Here is a 21,698-nt window from a genome sequence, read left to right as displayed (position 1 = left end):
AATATCAAGAGCTCAGATGTTGCCGTCTAACTGATATGGGTTAAAATAGTGACTCTGCTACTACCTGTGCAAGCTTGGAAAACTCAGGACTTTTCTGAGCTTCATTTTTCTCTTCTTTCCAGTGGGGATAATTTCTAATCAGTAGAGCTGCTGCAAAGACTGAAGGACTTATGTCACAGAAAGCATTTAGCTCAATTAACATACAGGAAAAAATAACTCTTATCATAATTATTATTCCTGGTGCAGTGAATAGAGCCATTTAATGGAGTCCTAATTAACTTTGAAATATTTTGCAAAATGAAACACATTACCTGAAGTCCTCCAGACTGTCAAAGATGAATTGTAATGTCAGTGGTCACAAGTTTTAATTTTTCTCTGGAATCAGAAATAAAAATTAAAAGTAACCACCAGAACTGGAAAGCAAGAGGACACATAACAGCTGGAAACAGCTGTTTTTAAGTCGTGGTACAGAATGAAGTGAGAGTGGCTATGCTGATTATTGCAAAAAGGTCTTATTACTTTTTAGGATCTAAAGGAGGAATAGTAGGCAGAAGCAACAGGATGGAACACAGACTGGCTTAGCCAATTCCATCTGGCCAATCAGTCCATTGCGACCAGATTAACACCATTCAACTCTACAGAGATTTATTAAATGCTCACTGGGTATCTAGAATATGAACAATCCCAATACAGAATGCATTTTATGATTCACTTCGTTGTTTTGAATCAAGCAATTATTTTTCAAGTGCAATTGTAAACCAAATAAGAAACTCACTTAGATTTTCAATCATTAAAACAAACTACTTTTTTTTTTCCAATTTTCTTTTTGCCACCAGGATTTGCTAGTCCGCTTACTGGGATAGCAGATGCCTCTCAGAGCAGTATGCACAATGCCTTGCACATCTACATGAACGGAACAATGTCCCAGGTACCAGGATCTGCCAATGATCCCATCTTTCTTCTTCATCATGCGTTTGTTGACAGGTTGGTTGACACTTCATAAATGACATGCTTATTGGTTTTAAATGTAGTGTATGTCAAGAAGATGTACAAAAAGCCAACAGGTCCATAAAAAGACACTCAGCATCACTAGTCATTAGAGAAATGCAAAATTAAAACCAAAATGAAACAGTACTTCTTGCTTGTTAGAATGGCCACCAACAAAAAGACGAGAGATAGATGTTGGCCTGGATGTGGAGAAAGGGGAATCCTTGTGCAGTGTTGGTGAAATTTGTAAACTGATATAGCCATTATGGAAAATGCTATGGAGGATCCTCAAAAAATTAAAAATACAACTGGCATATGATCCAACAGTCCCAATTCTGGGAATGTATCCAAAGAAAACAAAATACTTAACTCGAAAAGGGCACTCCTACCTTCATAGCAGCATTATAAGGGTCCATCAATGGATGAGTAGTTGAAGAAGCTGTCACTATCTCCACCTCCCTCATGTTCCCAAGAACATGGATATGATATCAAAAAAGTGAGTGGAAGATTATTAAGCAGATTTTATTGCTTTCTTGGCAACTTTAATATTATAAGAATTAAGTAATATCCCATATCAAGTTTTATTCAGAGATCAGTTTTCAAGAAAGTATGTAAGTACCAAAATTATGATAGCAAATAACATCAAAACCACCAGCCTAGCCATCAAGGCAGAAGGAAGAGTGCTGGGGAAATATCCTACCACAATGGATTAAACTCTGCTGCTGTTGTTCAGTCACTCAGTCTTGTGTGGCTCTTTGCGACCCGATGGGCTGCAGCACGCCAGGCTTCCTTGTCCTTCACTGTCTCCAGTAGTTTACTCAAACTCATGTCCATTGAGTCAGTGATGCCTCCCACCATCTCATCCTGTTTATTGAGTCATTTTTATGTCATATTATCTTTGTGAATTTGGGGCATATTTTTGATCTTTGGTGCCATCCCATGAACTTTAAAGAAACCTAAATTTCCTAGATCTCTTGATGCCCCAGGCAAGAAACATGCAAACTATGGCTTTTAGGCCATATCTGTCCCTTACCTTACTTGTAAATAAGATGCAATTGGAACACAACCACAATTGTTCATCCACATATTGTCTATGGCTGTTTTCATGCTAAAATGGCAGAGTTGAAACAAGACCATATGGCCCACAAAGTAGAAAACATCTAGTTTCTGGTCCTTTACAAAAAACACTTCTTGACTCCTGCCAACCACCAAATTCCATATTTATAAGCCAGGTGAGAGAAAATGGTTGATCTTTATCTAGCCCTCCTTGATCTATATAGAAAATGCTACAATTTAATTCAAAATTTGGAGGCATTTTTAATGGAGGTAAAGCTGTTATGAAGATATACAACGTTTAGAAGCCTCTCCCACCTTTGAAAACTAAAATTTTCTTCTTTCTTAGAATTATTTGTTAATGCTATCTTATGGCTGCTCAGCTGTGTCCAACTGTTTGTGACCCCATGGACTGCAGTATGCCAGGCTTCCCTGTCCTTCCCCATCTCCTACAATTTGCTCAAACTCATGTCCATTGAGTCAGTGATGTCATCCAATCATCTCCTCTGAAAAGCATCTTTATGAAGAAAGAGACCTGTGAATTGCTGCAACATCTGAGCCATCCTCTTAGTTCTCAGTGTACAGAGATGCATTTTCCAATCAGATGGTTTATTTACTACTGTTCAGTTATTTACAAACATATTTGTTGAATACCTACTGTGTGCTGAGTACATTTGCCTGAATGTTCCACACTCATTACTGCTGCTATGCATTGCTTTTACCAGTCTCCAAATTTGGAATGTATTTTCCATGACTAATCTAATTTCTAACAATCTTCAAGACTGTTTCCAATCTGTAGCTCTTCCATGATGAATGACCAGACCATGACTGTCTAAAACCATTTCTCCCATCCAAAGGCATTTTGGAGCCAGCCCCAAATCACTAGCAAGGTTGAATTGTGTACATATTTTCACAATTTTGCATTTGGTGATCTCAAGCGTAGCTAGAATCCAGTATTGGTAGGAGTATTTACATCAGGAAACTGGCAAATGCTACAAATCAAGGCTTTCACTCTGAGAGAGCTGGTTGTTAAAATAATGGCCAGCATAATCCTGCTCCTATCTGTTAACTCACATCACTTTCTCTACTTTTTTGAACACATCATTTATATCATTCTTATTGATTGTGTGCTTTTCTTATTGATTGTGCTTTGTCTCTACCACTAATCTCTGAGCTACTATGGCAGGACCCACGTCTTGAATTATATCTGTTCCCCCCCCCCACAACATTTTATCTACTTTGTAATTAGAAGATCTATAATAAATTTGCATAAAATAAATAAATAATTGAAAAAAATCTTAGCAAATTACTTTCATCAGAGCTACAAAGGAAACTATAGAGAAGTCATTTTAGCTAAAAAAAATTTTTGTAAGTCTGGTAAATCGCAAATCATTCAAAGCTATAAACTTGCTTCAAGATTTAGCATGTTTCTAGACCATTAGACCTTGTTCTTGGCATTGGCTAAACAGAATAATGAGATAAGGTCACTGGCTTAGCAAAGCTTAGTCTAGTAAGAAATACAAATAAGTAAACAACTGTAGTATATTATAATTCATGCGATCATTACAGCCATTCTTGGAAAACTGCATAAAAAGGATGAAACATGAATGGAACTCTGAAGAGCAGCAGGCCTACAAGACAAGAAGGATATTCAGAATTGGAAAAATAACTCTTACCTCATGGAAACCAGGCACAAGCTAGAAACATGAACTGAAGAAGACAATGGAAGCTTAGGGTCCAAAACAAGGACATGTGCCTCAAGGCACATGTGTCAAGAAAGTGAGAAGATTCCAGTAACAAATTAGCTTACCACCAAAATGTACCATTGTTGGGCAAATAAAGACATCAGTTCAGTTCAGTTCAGTTGCTCAGTAGTGTCCGACTCTTTGCGACCCCATGGACTGCAGCACACCAGGCCTCCTTGTCCATCACTAACTCCCGCAGCTTACTCAAACTCATGTCCATTGAGTCAGTGGTGCCATCCAACCATCTCATCCTCTGTCATCCCCTTCTCCTCCACCTTCAGTCTTTCCAAGCATCAGGGTCTTTTCCAGTGAGTCAGTTCTTCAGATTAGGTGGCCAAAGTATTGGAGTTTCAGCTTCAATATCAGTCCTTCCAATGAATATTCAGGACTGACTTCCCTTATGATGGACTGGTTGGATCTCCTTGCAGTCCAAGGGACTGTCAAGACATAGAGTAATTCCAATTCTTTCAACCACTTTAAGTTAAAAAAAGAGAGAGAGAGAGAGAGAAAAGAAAAGAAAATCAGAGAATGAGACTCCTGTAGTGGTCCAGTGTTTAAGAATCCACCTGCCAATGTAGTTGACACATCCCCAGTCAGAGAAGATCCCACATGCTACAGGGCAGTTAAGCCAGTGAGCCACAACTGGTGAGCCCTTGAGCAATAACTACTGAAGCCCTTGCACGCTAGAGCCTGTGCTCCCCTGCAATGAGAAGTCTATGCACAGCAATGAGAGCATCATCCCTTCTTGCTGCAACTAGAGAAAGTCCACAAGAAGCAACAAAGATCCAGCTCAGCCAAAAAATTTAAAAGTAATGAATATTTTTTTCTAAAAAAATAAGAGAATGGATCTAATACAGTAATTCTGAAGGATAATATGCATTTAGTTTTTACTATGTGCTAGGCACTGTTCTCAGGTGGCTCCGTCAAAAAGAATCTGGCTGCCTATGCATGAGACTTGGGAGACGCAGGTTTGATTGCTGGATCAGGAAGATCCCCTAGAGGAGGAAATGGCAACCCACTCCAGTATTCTTGCCTGGAAAATTCCATAGACAGAAGGGCCTGGTGGGCTACAGTCCATGGAATTGCAGAAGAATTGTACACGACTTCCGACTGAGCATGCTCGCATGCAGGCTCTATTCTAAACTCTTTACAAGTTTTATTTCACTTAATCCACAACAAGTCTGCAATGTTCTATTATTATCTTTACTTTATATTTTAAAAAAGAAAGTTGGAGAAGTTCTGTAGTTGTCCCAAGATATATAGCTAATAAGAGAGCAGAACTGAGAATTAAACAATGCAGTCTTACTAAAGAGCCATGTTCTTAACCACACTGGAGAATTCTTGGAAAGTCCAAAGATGAGTTTTCCTTTTGACTACTCTTAAGTTCAGTTCAGTTCAGTCGCTCATTCATGTCCGACTCTGCGACACCATGGACTACAGCAGGCCAGGACTCCTGTCCATCACCAACTCCTGGAGTTTATTCAAATTCATGTCCATCGAGTTGGGGATGCCATCCAACCATCTCATCCTCTGTCGTCCCCTTCTCTTCCTGCCTTCAATCTTTCCCAGCACTGGGGTCTTTTGCAATGAGTCAATTCTTCACATCATGTGGCCAAAGTATTGGAGTTTCATCTTAAACATCAGTCTTTCCAATGAATATTCAGGACTGATTTCCTTTGGGATGGACTGGTTGGATCTCCTTGCAGTCGAAGGGGCTCTCAAAAGTCTTCTCCAACACCACAATTCAAAACCATCAATTCTTCAGCACTCAGCTTTCTTTATAGTCCAACTCTCACATCCATACATGACTACTGGAAAAACCAGAGCCTTGACTAGATTTGACTTGACTGGACTACTCTTAGATTGAGGGTAAATAATTTTCCTTAAAAATGCATTCATTCATCAAGCATTTTAAGTTTTTACTATATTCTAGATACTATGCCAGCAACTGTGCCTATTATCTATTGGTATGAATAAAAAGGCCTGACCTCCAGATGCGTTGATGTTGTTTAGCAGTCAAGTTGTTCAAACTCCTTTCAACCCCATGGACTGCAGCATGCCAGGCTTTCTTGTCCTTCACTATCTCCCGGAGTTTACTCAAACTCATATCCATTGAGTCAGTGATGCTATCCAACTATCTCATCCTCTGTCGCCCCCTTCTCCTGCTGCTCTCAATCATTCCCATCATCAGATCTTTTCCAATGAGTTGGCTCTTTGCATCAGGTGGCCAAAATACTGGAGCTTCAACTTCAGCATAAGTCCTTTCAATGAATACTCAGCATTGGTTTTTTTAAGATTGACTGGTTTGATCTCCTTGCCGTCCAAGAGACTCTCAAGACTATTCTCCTGTAACACAGTTTGAAAGCATCAGTTCTTTGGCTCTCAACCTTCTTTATAATCCTTCAAAAAGACAAGAGACAAAAATACATAGCAATATAACATTGTCACCTGCATCTCCTGCATTGCAAGCAAATTCTTTATGGCTGAACTGCCCGGAAAGCCCATGAAAAAAATGTGAGAGTTATGTGAATCCAGAGAAGGAAGAACTTAACTTTGTCCTGAAAATTAAATGCTTTCTAAAGAAGACTATGCTTCAGTTCAGTTCAGTTCAGTTCAGTCGCTCAGTCGTGTCCGACTCTTTGCAACCCCATGAATCGCAGCACACCAGGCCTCCCTGTATATCACCAACTCCCGGAGTTCACTCAGACTCAGGTCCATCGAGTCGGTGATGCCATCCAGCCATCTCATCCTCTGTTATCCCCTTCTCCTCCTGCCCCCAATCCCTCCCAGCATCAGAGTCTTTTCCAATGAGTCAACTCTTCTCATGAGGTGGCCAAAGTACTGGAGTTTCAGCTTCAGCATCATTCCCTCCAAAGAAATCCCAGGACTGATCTCATTCAGAATGGGCTGGTTGGATCTCCTTGCAGTCCAAGGGACTCTCAAGAGTCTTCTCCAACTCCACAGTTCAAAAGCATCAATTCTTCAGTGCTCAGCTTTCTTCACAGTCCACCTCTCACATCCATACATGACCACAGGAAAAACCACAGCCTTGACTAGACGGACCTTTGTTGGCAAAGTAATGTCTCTGCTTTTGAATATGCTATCTAGGTTGGTCATAACTTTCCTTCCAAGGAGTAAGCATCTTTTAATTTCATTGCTGCAGTCACCATCTGCAGTGGTTTTGAAGCCCAGAAAATAAAGTCTGACACTGTTTCCACTGTTTCCCCATCTATTTCCCAAATGGGACTGGATGCCGTGATCTTCGTTTTCTGAATGTTGAGCTTTAAGCCAACTTTTTCGCTCTCCTCTTTCACTTTCACCAAGAGGCTTTTTAGCTCCTCTTCACTTTCTGCTGTAAGGGTGGTGTTATCTGCATATCTGAGGTTATTGATATTTCTCCCGGCAACCTTGATTCCAGCTTGTGTTTCTTCCAGTCCAGCGTTTCTCGTGATGTACTCTGCATATAAGTTAAATAAGCAGGGTGACAATATACAGCCTTGACATACTCCTTTTCCTATTTGGAACCAGTCTGTTGTTCCATGTCCAGTTCTAACTGTTGCCTGGAATGTCAGGTCCATGAATCAAGGCAAATTGGAAGTGGTCAAACAGGAGATGGCAAGAGTGAACGTCGACATTGTAGGAATCAGCAAACTATAATGGACTGGAATGGGTGAATTTAACTCAGATGACCATTATATCTACTACTGCAGGCAGGAATCCCTCAGAAGAAATGGAGTAGCTGTCACGGTCAATGAAAGAGTCCAAAATGCAGTACTTGGATGCAATCTCAAAAACGACAGAATGATCTCATTTCCAAGGCAAACCATTCAATATCACAGTAATCCAAGTCTAAGCCCCAAACAGTAATGCTGAAGAAGCTGAAGTTGAATGGTTCTATGAAAACTTACAAGACCTTTTAGAACTAACGCCCCAAAAGATATCTTTTTGATTATAGGCGACTGGAATGCAAAAGTAGGAAGTCAAGAAACACCTGGAGTAACAGGCAAATTTGGCCTTGGAATACAGAATGAAGCCGGGCAAAGGCTAATAGAGTTTTGCCAAGAAAATGCACTGGTCATAGCAAACTCCCTCTTCCAACAACACAATAGAAGACTCTATACATGGACATGACCAGATGGTCAACACCGAAATCAGACTATGCTTAGATTGATTCTTAATGATGAGGAGAAATTACAGACATGACAGGAAGGTAAGGAAGTGTATGTCATACTAAGGAAACAAAATAGATAAATTGTAAGATAGAGGAAAGCAAACTGAGGTATTTGGCCAGGCTGGCTGGAGAATAGTTTTCCATGAGTGAAAATAGAGAAAGCTAGGGTCAAATTTGGGGAAACTGGCATGTTCTTGATTTCTTTGAAGGACTTCCTTTAAAATTCTATTAAAATATGTTATTTTTTCCTTAATTTTAAATTAAGTCACACATACAACCTGAGGAATAAGCAAATTGAGGAAAATTGCCTAAAGTCTATACTACCATCTAAGTAGAAAAATAAATTTTAATGTTTAGAAAATTTTTAAAAGTAGAGAAAGAAACAAATTAACAAAATAATAGAAGTTTCACATTACCATTTTCCTTTGGTATTTCCAGAAAGAAAAATATTTGTTTTATATGCACAAAGTTGTCTTGATTCTGTACTTTTCCTTCTATTTAATATTCTGTATCAGGTATATTTCTATATCAGTACATACAGATCTATCTCTTTCCTTTTAAAGGCTTCATAGAATTTCATTGTAAGCCACAGATTGGAAGAAAACGTTTGTAAAACACATATGGTAAAAACAGTTATCTAAAATGCACAAAGAATTCTTAAAACTCAACAATAAGAAAATGGTCCCAAGTAAAAAATGGGTCAAAGTCTTAGCAGACTACAATGGCATACAAACACATAAAAAGTGTTCCATGTTATATGTCATTGGAGAAATGTAAATTATAACACAGAGGTACTACTATACACTTATAAGAACTGGGAGCATCTGACAATACCAAATGCTGGTGAGGATATGGAGCTGTGAGAACTCTCAGTCATTGCTGGTGGAAATGCAAGATTATGCAAGCCACTTTGGAAGACGGTCTGGCAGCTTCTCATAAACTAAAAATACTCTTACCATAGGATCGAATAAACATGCTTCTTGGTATTTACATGAAGGGGTTGAAAACGTATGTGTACATAAAATCCTGAACATAGATATGTATAGCAACTTCCAACTTCCAAACTTGGAGGCAAACAGAATGTCTTTCAATAGGTGAATGGATAAATAAATGCAGACAACAATATATTATTCAGTGCTAAAAAGAAATGAGCTATCAAGGCATGAAAAGACATAAAGAAACGTAAATGCATATTACTAAGCAAAAGAAGCCAACCTGAAAAGGCTGTGTATTGTATGATTTCAACTATAGAACATTCTCAAAAAAGCAATACAGTGGAGATTATGAAATGATCAGTTGTTGTCAGGGTTAAGAGCAGCAGGAATGAGCACAAGTAGAACACAGAGGATTTGTAGGGCAGTAAAATTTGTATGATAGCATAATGATGGTTACATCATTATACGTTTGTCCAAACCCATAGAACGTACGAGGCCAAGAGTGAACCCTAAGGTAACCTATGGACTTTGCTTGCCTGTGGCATGACTTTGTAGGTTCATCAGTTATAGCAAATGCACCACTCTGGTGGAGGATGTTGATGAGGGGGAGGTTATGTGTGTGTGGTGGAGGTAAGGGTATCTGGAAATCACTGTCTTCCTTTAATTTTGTTGTAAGGCTAAAACTTCTCTTTCAAAAAAAGTCTTTAAAAAGAAGTAAGTATGGTTGTAGCCAACTTAGCACTTTGAATAACTGAAATTATGGCTGGTCACAATATACTGTTGTTGCCTAATATCAAGCAATACACTGTCAAGACTCTGATAATCAGAAATGTGACATGGACAGTGAGACATGGATGAATCTCTGGGAAACTGTCATAAAGCCCAGAAGTTTGAAAAAGTTAATGGCAATGACTTATACCAATTTAACCTAGGTAGCCTGAGCCGGAGAAGGAAATAGCAACCCACTCCAGTATTCTTGCCTAGAGAATCCTGTGGACAGAGGAGACTGGTGGGCTGCTGTCCATAAGGTCGCATAGAGTCGGTCATGACTGAAGCAACTTAGCATGCATGCATGCATTGGAGAAGGAAATGGCAGCCCACTCCAGTGTTCTTGCCTGGAGAATCTCAGGGATGGAGGAGCCTGGTGGGCTACCGTCTATGGGGTCACACAGAGTCGGACATGACTGAAGCAACTTAGCAGCAGCAGCAGCCTGAATAGCTTCTTATTTGAGAATGTTTCTCATGCAATTCATCAAACGTAACTAATAAATGAACCTAAATATTTCTAGCATCTCTCTTCTTGTACGGTGAAGCAACAAAACTTTGTTATTTTCTGAGAACCCTCTAAGAAATCACAAAGGTAATTTAAAAGATATTCTATGAGATTTATTTCACAGTTTCTATACGGAGCATCTGATTTGAGCAAGGCAAAAATCGAAAGAGGAATTGTGGGCATGAATAAGTAGGATTATGAATGGCTGAGAAATAATATTTCATTATAGTTTTAATCAAAGTGTCAATAAAACATTTAAAAAATGTAAAAAGATGGTAACAGGATTGTAAAGAATCTTCATTCTTTTGTAAGTGAGGAACAAGAAACATTTGCTTTTTTTCTCTCTTAAACAATCAAGATTATAGTAAAGGCTACATAAATCTCGGGAAATTCTTCTAGTTAGATACAAAATATCTGCTATCTAGAAAGGTTTTTTTTTTTTAATGCTTTATATTGTAGGCAAAGGTTGTAAGCAGTAAGCCAGTGAGTAAATAAGTAAATAAGTCTGTCAATAAGTAAGCCAAGTCAAAATTGAGACCATTTTAAGGTTTTTAAAAATTTTATAACTTATTTTTCAAACTTAGGTATTATAAATAAAATTCATTTTCCAAAATTTATCCTTCATTAACTTCTTCATATCCTGGAACACAATGGCACTTTAAGACAGATTCTAGGGACTCCACAAGGTCAGCACTAATTTCATTATGATATTAAGATGTCCTGGCTGATTCATGTCAGTGTATGGCAAAAACCACTACAATATTGTAAAGTAATTAGCCTCCAATTAAAATAAATAAATAAAATTTTTAAAAGATGTTATTATCATGCAGTGTTAATCTAGTCACTGTTTAAGTGATTTAATCAAATATTTTTTAAAAAATAGAATTTCATTGTATTGGTTGCAACATTCTTTAGTAATAAAATTCAATCCCAGGGTCAGGAAGATCCCCTGGAGAAGGAAAAGACAACCCACTCCAGTACTCTTGCCTGGGAATTCCTGGGAAATCTTCTGGAGAGAGAATCCTGGTGGGCTGTAGCCCATGAGGTTGCAAATGTGTCAGATGCGACTTAGTGACTAACACAACAACAATCACTTATTAACAGGCATTTTGATTGTTTCTTTTTTCTATCTTTTTTTTGGTAAAATAATATACATATATTATTTAATATAGTATTTATTTATAAAAATTTAAATCATGTATATATGATTTTGGACATTTGTGAGTATAGCTAAAGAATAGATTTTTCATATTGGAATTGAAAGTTGAGAAGTTAAATATATTTAAAATTTGCCAATATTTTCAAATTGCCATTCAAAACTGGTTGTGCTAGCTATTTACACATTTCCACAAATAAAGTGTGTTGGCCAACCTATACTCTCACTTGCACTAGCTATTCTCAAAGTTAATATTCTTTTGACTCAAGTGGGAAAATATTTATCTGTATTTTCTATTTCCTGTGTGCGTCTATTTACATTCTTTGCTATGTTATATTAGGTTAACTTGTCATTTTATTGTTGAATTGTACAGGCTCCTCATAATTTCTTAGCTGGTCTTTTTTGTCATTAACCTTACGAATATTTTCTGCAGTTGTTAATTGTCATTTAAATATTAATGGCATGTTTCTTGGTATTCAGAAGTTAATATATGACCTTTTATATAATTTTTATATTCAATGTTTATAGCTTCAGAGTCTTTACCTCTTTGTTCTTCAGTATGCTTGTCAAAAGAAGGGACTGATCTCAAACTCCTTGGTTCTTTCTTGACTTCACAGTCCTCTGGATAATGTGCTTTTGATGAGATGACAGTAGAATGCATTAGGACAATTACAGGGCTTTAGCGGCTTTCTTAGTGACATTGTAATCATGCTTTTAGTTATGATTAATAGGTAACTGGCAAATAGATAAGTCCAGTTTATAGTATAAATTATTTTTCTCTGCTATAAAGATTAAGGTCTGACAAGGGACTCTACGCTGTTCTCAGATCTCCAAAGAAGAAAGGATTAAAGAGTGATTCCCTTGAAAAAGTGAATAGTTTGGAATGTTGTTTATTCTTTTTCTCTAAGAAGATCAGATTTTGGGTATGCTAAAGACAGAGACATTTGAAACTTTAAAGCAACCTAAGACTACAACACCCATCAAGCCAAGCTGATGTTTTTAGCTATGGAATCTGGAATGTTTATGCCCATAAATTCCTCCGGAAGGAAGATGAACATTGATGCCTGAGGGTACTCTATGGATAACTATCAGAGAAACACAGAGAGAGCTTTAGAAATACTTCCTTTCCCTTAATACCTCATTGCTTAGGAGGGCTCAAGTGGACATAAACAAGCACATCTCTGCATGCATGCATGCATTCAGCTGTTAATTCAACAAACAATAAGTCCTCTCTCTGCTTTGTGTGTGATATAATATATTAATATATGATATTATTATTACATATATATAATATATTAAGAATACTGGAGTGGGTTGCATTTCCTTCTCCAGGGGATCTTCCCAACCCAGGGATTGAACCTGTGTCTCTTGCAATAGCAGGTGATTCTTTACCACTGAGCCACCAGGGAAGCCCATACTACACACACACACGCAGACACATGCACACACACATATATAGTACAGAAGTCTGCAACCACATTAGCTTTTGCCCAAAATAGAATAACTTATCCTTAACTTTGCAAAGGTTTCCAATGTAGACTCCAAATTATTCAAACATCCCTTGGACATACCCTGTGGCATATCATGTAATATGTTTTGATGATATTCCACACATCTAAGATGTCATTTTATATGTCATATGTCTCATATATATATATATTCATACAAATACATATATATTCATACATATATATATAATATATATATATAAACACATACATATTCTTTATGCATTCATCTTAAACCCTCCTCTGATGTGGGTAGGTCTCATCTTTGCTGAGCAGGCAGCAGGCACTGACTCAGGAAGTAAGTGCGGCAAAGTTGGAGAAGGCAGGAAGGGACGCCCAACCTCTAGAATCTCATAGCATAGTTCCTAGACTCTAAGCGTGGATGAGAAGTCCTCTAGCAGAAGGACCACGAGACCTGGGAGCAGAAGGCCTGTGAGCGCGTCCTGGCTCTGCTTTGAGATACAAGTGCAACCCTGGGAAGGTGGCTGAACCTCTCCCCACCTCTGTTTCCTCACTCACAGTGTGGTAATATTATTCCTTTTCTCATAGGAAGGTGACATTACAGTTTATAATGCATTATACAAGAACTAAGGCTTCCCTTGTGGCTCGGCGGTGAAGAATCTGCCTGCAGTGCAAGAGACACAGGAGACTCGGGTTCAGTCCCTGGGTCGGGAAGATCCCCTGAAGGGAGGGCATAGCAACTCACTCCAGTATTCTTTCCTGGAGGATCCCATGGGCAGAGAAGCCTAGTGGGCTACAGTCCATGGGGTCGCAGAGAGTCAGACACAACTGAAGCAACTGAGCACACACATATGACGACTAGTTCTCGTAAAGAGAGTAGAGTATAAAGCGCTTTTATGAAGCATATGTACTACTTTTGTTCTTTACTCTATTTTCAAGGGCTCTCTAGGATCAGCAACACTTCCTCAGTTCTCCTGTAGTCTGTCTCTTGAGGGCAAGGGAATCCCAGCTAGGTACTAACCTGAAACAAAACATTCCAGGGATGCCAAGCCTGCCTCACTCCCCAGCTACAGATTAACCATATCTTTTGGAGTGACTTCTTGGCTGTGATTGCTGATGAGGCTTCCTTTCCATTCTATTCCTCAAGCCCCTCCTGGGTCATCTTGCTAAGAAGGCTGCCCCGACCCACATGCCTCCAAACCAAATGCCTTGCCGACATGGCAGCTCAGAAATAGTCCAAGCAGAAGGCAGGTTCCTGGAGCTTCAGGAATGAACAGCTGATTGCCTTCCTGCTGGTGATTGCAAGGCTGAAGCTTGCTTAGAAAGACAGAAATCCCAGGGTTAGGGAAGGAGGTGAACTCAGAAACCAGAGGAGTGTCTGAAATTCTGCTCGAGGAATCAGATCAGATGGTAGAGGAGGACCTCCCTGTTTCTTGGTTTCTTTTCATACTTTTGGTTTCTACCAGCTTTAAAGATGCTCCCTGGACTTAAATCCCTATAACAAATAGTAGTTATACCATTCTGGTCATGCTTATCCATACTTCCACAACTGATTTTCTTGTTGCAGTTATCATTGGATTTAACTCTGATATCAGTTGCTTTGACTAGACATATCATAGGTTTGTCTGTATCTCCCACTCAATTTTGAACTCCTTTAAGGCCACATCTGGGCTTCCCCAGTGGCTCAGTGGTAAAGAATCCACCTGCAATGCTGGAGACATGGGTTCAATTCCTGGTTCAGGAAGATTCCCTGGAGGAGGGCATGGTAGCGGATTTCAGTATTCTTGCCTGGAGAATTCCATGGACAGAGGAGCCTGGTGGGCTACAATCCATGGGATTGCAAAGAGTTGGACATGACTGAAGTGACTGAGCATGCACACACATGGTTACAACTATGCACTGATCATCTGTAGCATCTCAACGCACACCAAACACCTAACAAAGACTCTTAGCACATAGGAGACATTCATGAAATACTTATTAAAGCATTGTTGTACTTGATTAATTGATGAAGAGGCCATGTGCTACAACTAAATCTGTAAAGAATGGCCCTCCTACGATGTGGGGAATCTCCCAACTCTTTGTAGGATTAGTATGTCTTAGCAGTAGGGAAATTAAATTGCTGAAGTTAAAATCATGATAACTTAAAATGCCAAATGAAAGACAAAGAATCATGAGTTGTGACTATTATTGCTGAACTTTTAAATCTGAAAGAGAGTGTTAAGAAATTGAGGCCCAGAGAGTGTAACTTACCCAAGGACATACTTTTTTGCAAAGTAAAGGGAAGAGTGTTTCAAGGTCTTGTGGGGCAGGGTAAGAATGGAATATCTAACATGACAGGGGAGATTTAACCAAAGAAGGCAGAAGTAGTGTGACTATAAGAAGGTACTCACCATAATCATATAGATATCCAAAGCTTAGGACTGCAAAATTTATCAAAAGGTCAGAAATCAGGAGACTCGGAGGCAGTAAATCATGTGATTAAGGTCACAGATTTTAGCATCAGGCATGTGACATTTTGAATCCCCAGGCTGCTACATCTAGCTACGTCATCTCTGGCAAGCTATTTATTCTCCTCTAAGTCTTACTTTCCCCAGCCATTAAATTCTGCTAATATTGGTAGCAATCTGAAGTTGTAGCTTTAATAGTTATTATTATATTTTTTAGAAATGCATATTCAAGTTGCTGGCACACAATTACAAAATAGACAAGGTCTTTGACATTAAGATGCTTACATTCTAATTTTCTCACAATTTTGGAGGCTAGAAGTTTGAGATCACTGTACTGGCAGGTTTAGTTTCTGTCTCCTTGGCTTGTATATGGCTGTCTTCTCTCAATATTTCCACAGGGTCTTCTCTCTGTACATGTCCATGTCCTAATTTCCTCTTCTTATATGGGCACAAGTCAGATTGGCTATAAGACCACTCTAATGGCCTCATCTTAACTTAATTACTTCTTCAAAGACCCTATCTCTATATAGTTACATTCTATGATTCTGCCAAAGAATGCCCAAACTACTGCACAATTGCACTCATCTCACATCCTTGCAAAGGAATACTCAAAATTCTCCAAGCCAAGCTTCAACAGAACCTGAATCGTGAATTTCCAGATGTCCAAGCTGGATTTAGGAAGTAGAGATCAAATTGCCAACATCTGTTGGATCATAGAAAAAGCAAGAGAGTTCCAGAAAAACATCTACTTCTGCTTTATTGACTATGCCAAAGCCTTTAACTGTGTAGATCACAACAAACTGGAAAATTCATAAAGAGATGGGAACACCAGACCACCTGACCTGCCTCCTGAGAAATCTGCATGCAGATCAAGAAGCAAGAGTTAGAACTGGACATGGAACAACAGATTGGTTCCAAATAGGAAAGGATTACATCATGTATATTGTCACCATGCTTATTTAGCTTATATGTAGAGTACATCATGAGAAACACTGGGCAGGATGAAGCACAAGCTGGAATCAAGATTGCCAGGAGAAATATCAATAACCTCAGATAGGCAGATGATGCCACTGTTATGACAGAAAGCAAAGAAGAACTAAAGAGCCTCTGGATGAAAGTGAAAGAAGAGAGTGAGAAAGTTGGCTTAAAACTCAACATTCAGAAAACTGAGATCATGGCATCTGGTTCCATCACTTCATGGCAAATAGGTGAGGAAACAATGGAAACAGTGAGAGACTAATTTTGGGGGCTCCAAAATCACTGCAGGTGGTGAGTTCAGCCACGAAATTAAAAGACACTTACTCCTTGGAAGAAAAGTTATGACCAATCTAGATAGCATATTCAAAAGCAGAGACATTGCTTTACAAACAAAGGTACGTCTAGTCAAAGCTATGGTTTTTCCAGTAGTCAGATATGGATGTAAGAGTTGGACTGTGAAGAAAGCTGAGTGCTGAAGAATTGATTCTTTTGAACTGTGGTGTTGGAGAAGACTCTTGAGAGTCCCTTGGACTGAAAGGAGATCAAACCAGTCCATCCTAAAGGAGATCACTCCTGTATATTCCTTGTAAGGATTGATGCTGAAGCTGAAACTCCAATACTTTGACCACCTGATGTGAAGAAATGACACATTTGAAAAGACCCTGATCCTGGGAAAGACTGAAGGCAGGGGGAGAAGGGGACAACAGAGGATGAGATGGCTGGATGGCATTAGCGACTTGATGGACATGAGTTTGAGCAACCTCTCGGAGTTGGTGATGGACAGGGAAGCTGGGCGTGCTGCAGTCCATGGGGTTGCAAAGAGTCGGACACGACTGAGCGACTGAACTGAACTGAACTGAAGGTTCTGTAGATGAAAACTTTAACATATGAATTTGGGTTAAGGGAGCATAATTTTAATCATAAGAAGTGTTGAGGCGAGTCTAAAAGTCTAACTGTAGTAGAATGAAAACAGAAAAGGAATTGAAAATGTCAAATTAGGTCAAAGTTTTTTAAATGTGGTAACAAACTAAAAAAGAAAGGACAACAAATTTTTTGAGGAGAAGAATTAAGAAAAAGATCTTTTTGGAATGGCTTTTCTTTCCTTTAACAAACAGTAAGAGATACATGCCTGAATTTATAATTTAAGTGAAATATTGCTAAGGAAAAAAAGGGGGAAAAAAGCATTGAAATGAAGCACATTGAAATGCTTTAAAAAATAAAGAAAAAAGATAGATGGTTTCAATTCTAAAAGATAGTCATCTAGAGGAGATTATCCCATATTTTTCCCAAAGAAAAAATTAATCAAAGAATGATAACTAATGTGCAAACTATCTGTAAGAAATGCTATATTCAGAACTTCATTTGTCAAATTATTCATAAAATCTCTTTTTACCATACGCATTTGTTTTATTAAGGTGATTTAGATGATATGAAGATTTCTGGAAATATAAAAAAAAGTTTTTGCATGTAGGATTGGCAACGCTGAGAACAGAGAAAACCAAGGATGTATGACACAAATGTTATTTCCATCCTGAAGTCAACAAGGCCCAAGATAACTATTGTCAAGCACAAGATGTCACAATAGTCTAGAAATAGCAGTGAGGATGAGAATCTGTTGGAATCTCAGGAAAGACATGTTCCTAGACTCACAATGTCAAAAATGGCAGTAATGAAAAGAGTTTTCTATAGCTGTATCCTTAAACAGAGGAGTTTATCTGGAGAAAGAGAAATCTTTACCAAAAGAAAAATCGTTTCAAAAAAAAGTCTCATTTCCTCAAAAACGGAAGCAGCAAAGTCCCTTTTATTTTAGGGGGGAAGAGAAATCAGAACAAGTTTCCAGATTTGTGTTGTGTGGGTGTGCTAATATCAGTTATAGCATGGAGTCTGGTGGCAGAATTCTTAGCTCTCTCCCACAGGCAGTTAATTTTTGTCTGATGACAGGAGTGGAGGTGAAATCCTTCAGCAGGGGGAAGGTCATCGAGAAGATGTGACTATTGTGGTCTTCTTTAGAGCTGAAACCAGGCAATCAGAGGCTCCTAATCTACTTGCCCATATTAGGAATGGACAGTCTGCCTACCATTCATTGACAGTGGGAGCTATGCCCAAGACCTAGGCTTGATATGGTTAGTTAGTTCAGTCACTTAGTCTGTCCAACTCTTTGCGACCCCATGGACTGCAGCACACCAGGCCTCCCTGTCCATCGCCAACTCCCAGAGTTTACACAAACTCATGTCCATTGAGTCGGTGATGCCATCTAACCATCATCCTCAGGCAGCCTCTTCTCCTCCTGCCTTCAGTCTTTTCCAGCATCAGGGTCTTTTCAAAGGAGTCAGTTCTTCACATCAGGTGGCCAAAGTATTGGAGTTTTAGCTTCAGCATCAGTCTTTCCAATGTATATTCAGGACTGATTTCCTTTAGGATGGACTGGTTGGATCTTCATGCAGTCCAAGGGACTCTCAAGAGTCTTCTCAAACACCACAGTTCAAAATCATCAATTCTTCAGTGCTCAGCTTTCTTTCTCATCCATCTCTCACATCCATACATGACTACTGGAAAAACCATAGCTTTCACTAGATGGACCTTTGTTGGTAAAGCAATGTCTCTACTTTTTAATATGCTGTCTAGGTTGATCATAGCTATTCTTCCAAGGAGCAAACGTCTTTTAATTTCATGGCTATACTCACCACCTGCAGTAATTTTGGAGCCCCCCAAAATAAAGTCTTTCACTATTTCCATTGTTTCCCCATCTATTTGCCATGAAATGATGGGATTGGAAGCTGTGATTGATCTTAGTTTTCTGAAAATTGAATTTTAAGCCAACTTTTTCACTCTCCTCTTTCATAAAGAGGCTCTTTAGTTCTTCTTTGCTTTCTGCCATAAGGGTGGTGTCATCTGCATATCTGAGATTATTGATATTTCTCCTGGCAATCTTGATTCCAGTCTATATTTCATCCAGTCTGGCAATTCTCATGATGTACTCTGCATATAAGTTAAATAAGCAGGGTGACAATCTATAGTCTTCATGTACTCCTTTCCCTATTTGGAACCAGTCTGTTGTTCCATGTCCAGTTGCTTCTTGGCCTGCATACAGATTCCTCAAGAGACAGGTCAGGTGGTCAGGTATTCTCATTTCTTTAAGAATTTTCCAGTTTGTTGTGATCCACACAGTCAAAGGCTTTGGCATAGTCAATAAAGCAGAAGTAGATGTTTTTCTGGAACTCTCTTGCTTTTTTGAAGATCCAGCAGATGTTGGCAATTTGATCTCTGGTTCCTCTGCCTTTTCTAAATCCAGCTTGAACATCTGGAAGTTCATGATACACATACTGTTGAAGCCCAGCTTGGAGAATCTTGAGCATTACTTTGCTAGTGTGTGAGATGAGTGCAATTGTGCAGCAGTTTGAACATTCTTTGGCATTGCCTTTCTTTGGGATTGGAATGAAAACCTACCTTTTCCAGTCCTGTGGCCACTGTTGACTTTTCCAGATTTCTTGGCATCTTGAGTACAGCACTTTCACAGCATCATCTTTTAGGATTCAAAATAGCTCAACTGAATTCCATCATCTCCACTACCTTTGTTCATAGTGATGATTCCTAAGGACCACTTGACTTCGGTTTCCAAGATGTCTGGCTTTAGGTGAGTGATCACACCATCGTGGTTATCTGGGTCATGAAGATCTTTGTTATAGTTCTTCTGTGTATTCTTGCCACCTCTTCTTAATATCTTCTGCTTCTGTTAGGTCCATACCCTTTCTGTCCTTTATTGTGCTCATCTTCGAGTGATATATTCCCTTGGTATCTCTAATTTTCTTGAAAAGATCTCTAGTCTTTCTCATTGTATTGCTTTCCTTTATTTTCTTGCATTAATCAGTGAAGAAGACTTTCTTATCTCTCCTTGCTATTCTTTGGAACTCTGCATTCAAATGGGTTTATCTTTCCTTTTCTCCTTTGCCTTTTGTTTCTCTTCTTTTCTCAGCTATTTGTAATGCTCATTTGAATGCTGAGCAACTTCCACAAAACAACTTCTGAACACTGGCAGAGAACACCAGGCATCCAGAAAGGCAGCCCATTCTCTTCAAAATATAGAAGACAAAATATAGAAGACAAAAAGAAAGACCAAAGAGTTAGGGACAGAGACATGTCATGGGGAGGGAGTCGTGAAGGAGGAGAAGTTTCCACACAGTAGGAAACCCTCTCACAGGTGAGTCTGTGGGGAGTTTTGGAACCTCAGAGGGCAACATAACCAGGAGAGAAAAAAAGAAAAAACCTACAGAATATAGACCTAACCATAACTGCAGAAAGGCAGTTCCGATTCCCGAGAAAGGCAACCTAACAACCTAGTGCACAGCCTGGCCTGCTCACAGAACAAAGAATTGAGCACATACAAAGGAGAGCTAGCAGGCTTTTCATTACCTCCACCATAGTTTGGCCTCAGATCCAAGCCACAGGGAGGAAACACAGCCCCACCCTTCAACAGAAAATTGGCTTAAAGATTTACTGAGCATGGTCCCACCCATCAGTACAAGACCCAGTTTCCCCCTCAGTCTCTCCAATCAGGAAGCTTCCATTAGCCTCTTATCCTTTTCCATCAGAGGGCAGACAAAATGAAAACCACAATCACAGAAAACTAACCAACCTGATCACACGGACCACAGCCTTGTCTAACTCAATGAAACTATGAACCATGCCATATAGGGCCATCCAAGATGGATGGATCATGGCAGAGAGTTCTGAGAAAAAGTGGTCCACTGGAGAAGGGAATGGCAAACCACTTTAGTATTCTTACCTTGAGAAAACCCCATGAACAGTATGAAAAGGGAAAAAGGTATGTCACGGAATGATGAACTCCCCAGGTCGGTAAGTGTCCAATATGCTAGTGGAGAAGAATGGAGAAATAACACTAGAAAGAATGAAGAGACTCCGTTGTGGATGTGACTGATGATGGAAGTAATGTCTGATGTTGTAAAGAGTAATATTGCATAGGAACCTGGAATGTTAGCTCCATGAATCAAGGCAAATTGGAAGTGGTCAAACAGGAGATGGCAAGAGTGAACACTGACATTGTAGGAATCAGTGAACTAAAATGGACTGGAATGGGTGAATTTAACTCAGATGACCATTATATCTACTACTGTGGGCAGGAATCCCTTAGAAGAAATGGAGTAGCCACTATAATCAAAAAAGAGTCTGAAATGCAGTACTTGGATGCAGTCTCAAAAACAACAGAATGATCTCTGTTCGTTTCCAAGGCAAACTATTCAATATCACAGTAATCCAAGTCTGTGCCCCAACCAGTAATACTGAAGAAGCTGAAGTTGAATGGTTCTATGAAGACCTACAAGACCTTCTAGAACTAACACCCCAAAAAGATGTCCTTTTCATCATAGGAGACTGGAATGCAAAAGTAGGAAGTCAAGAAACACCTGGAGTAACAGGCAAATTTGGCCTTGGAATACGGAATGAAGCAGGGCAAAGGCTTAGAGT

The 21,698-nt window shown here is 39.2% G+C and overlaps 1 protein-coding gene across 1 annotated transcript in view; it reads left to right on the top strand.

Moving 5' to 3' along the window:
- The window catches only part of TYR (tyrosinase), a 108,146-nt gene that overhangs the window by 43,162 nt on the left and 43,286 nt on the right, over positions 1–21,698 (top strand). Inside the window, exon 3 of the mRNA XM_052662388.1 lies at positions 837–984. Coding sequence (XP_052518348.1) covers positions 837–984 — 148 coding nt within the window. The remainder of the gene's footprint in view (positions 1–836; positions 985–21,698) is intronic.

The sequence above is a fragment of the Budorcas taxicolor genome, chromosome 25 (genome assembly GCF_023091745.1).
Source record: "Budorcas taxicolor isolate Tak-1 chromosome 25, Takin1.1, whole genome shotgun sequence".
Lineage (NCBI taxonomy): Eukaryota > Metazoa > Chordata > Mammalia > Artiodactyla > Bovidae > Budorcas > Budorcas taxicolor.
Note: the sequence above shows the minus strand (reverse complement) of the source record. Positions and strands in the feature narration are given on the sequence as shown.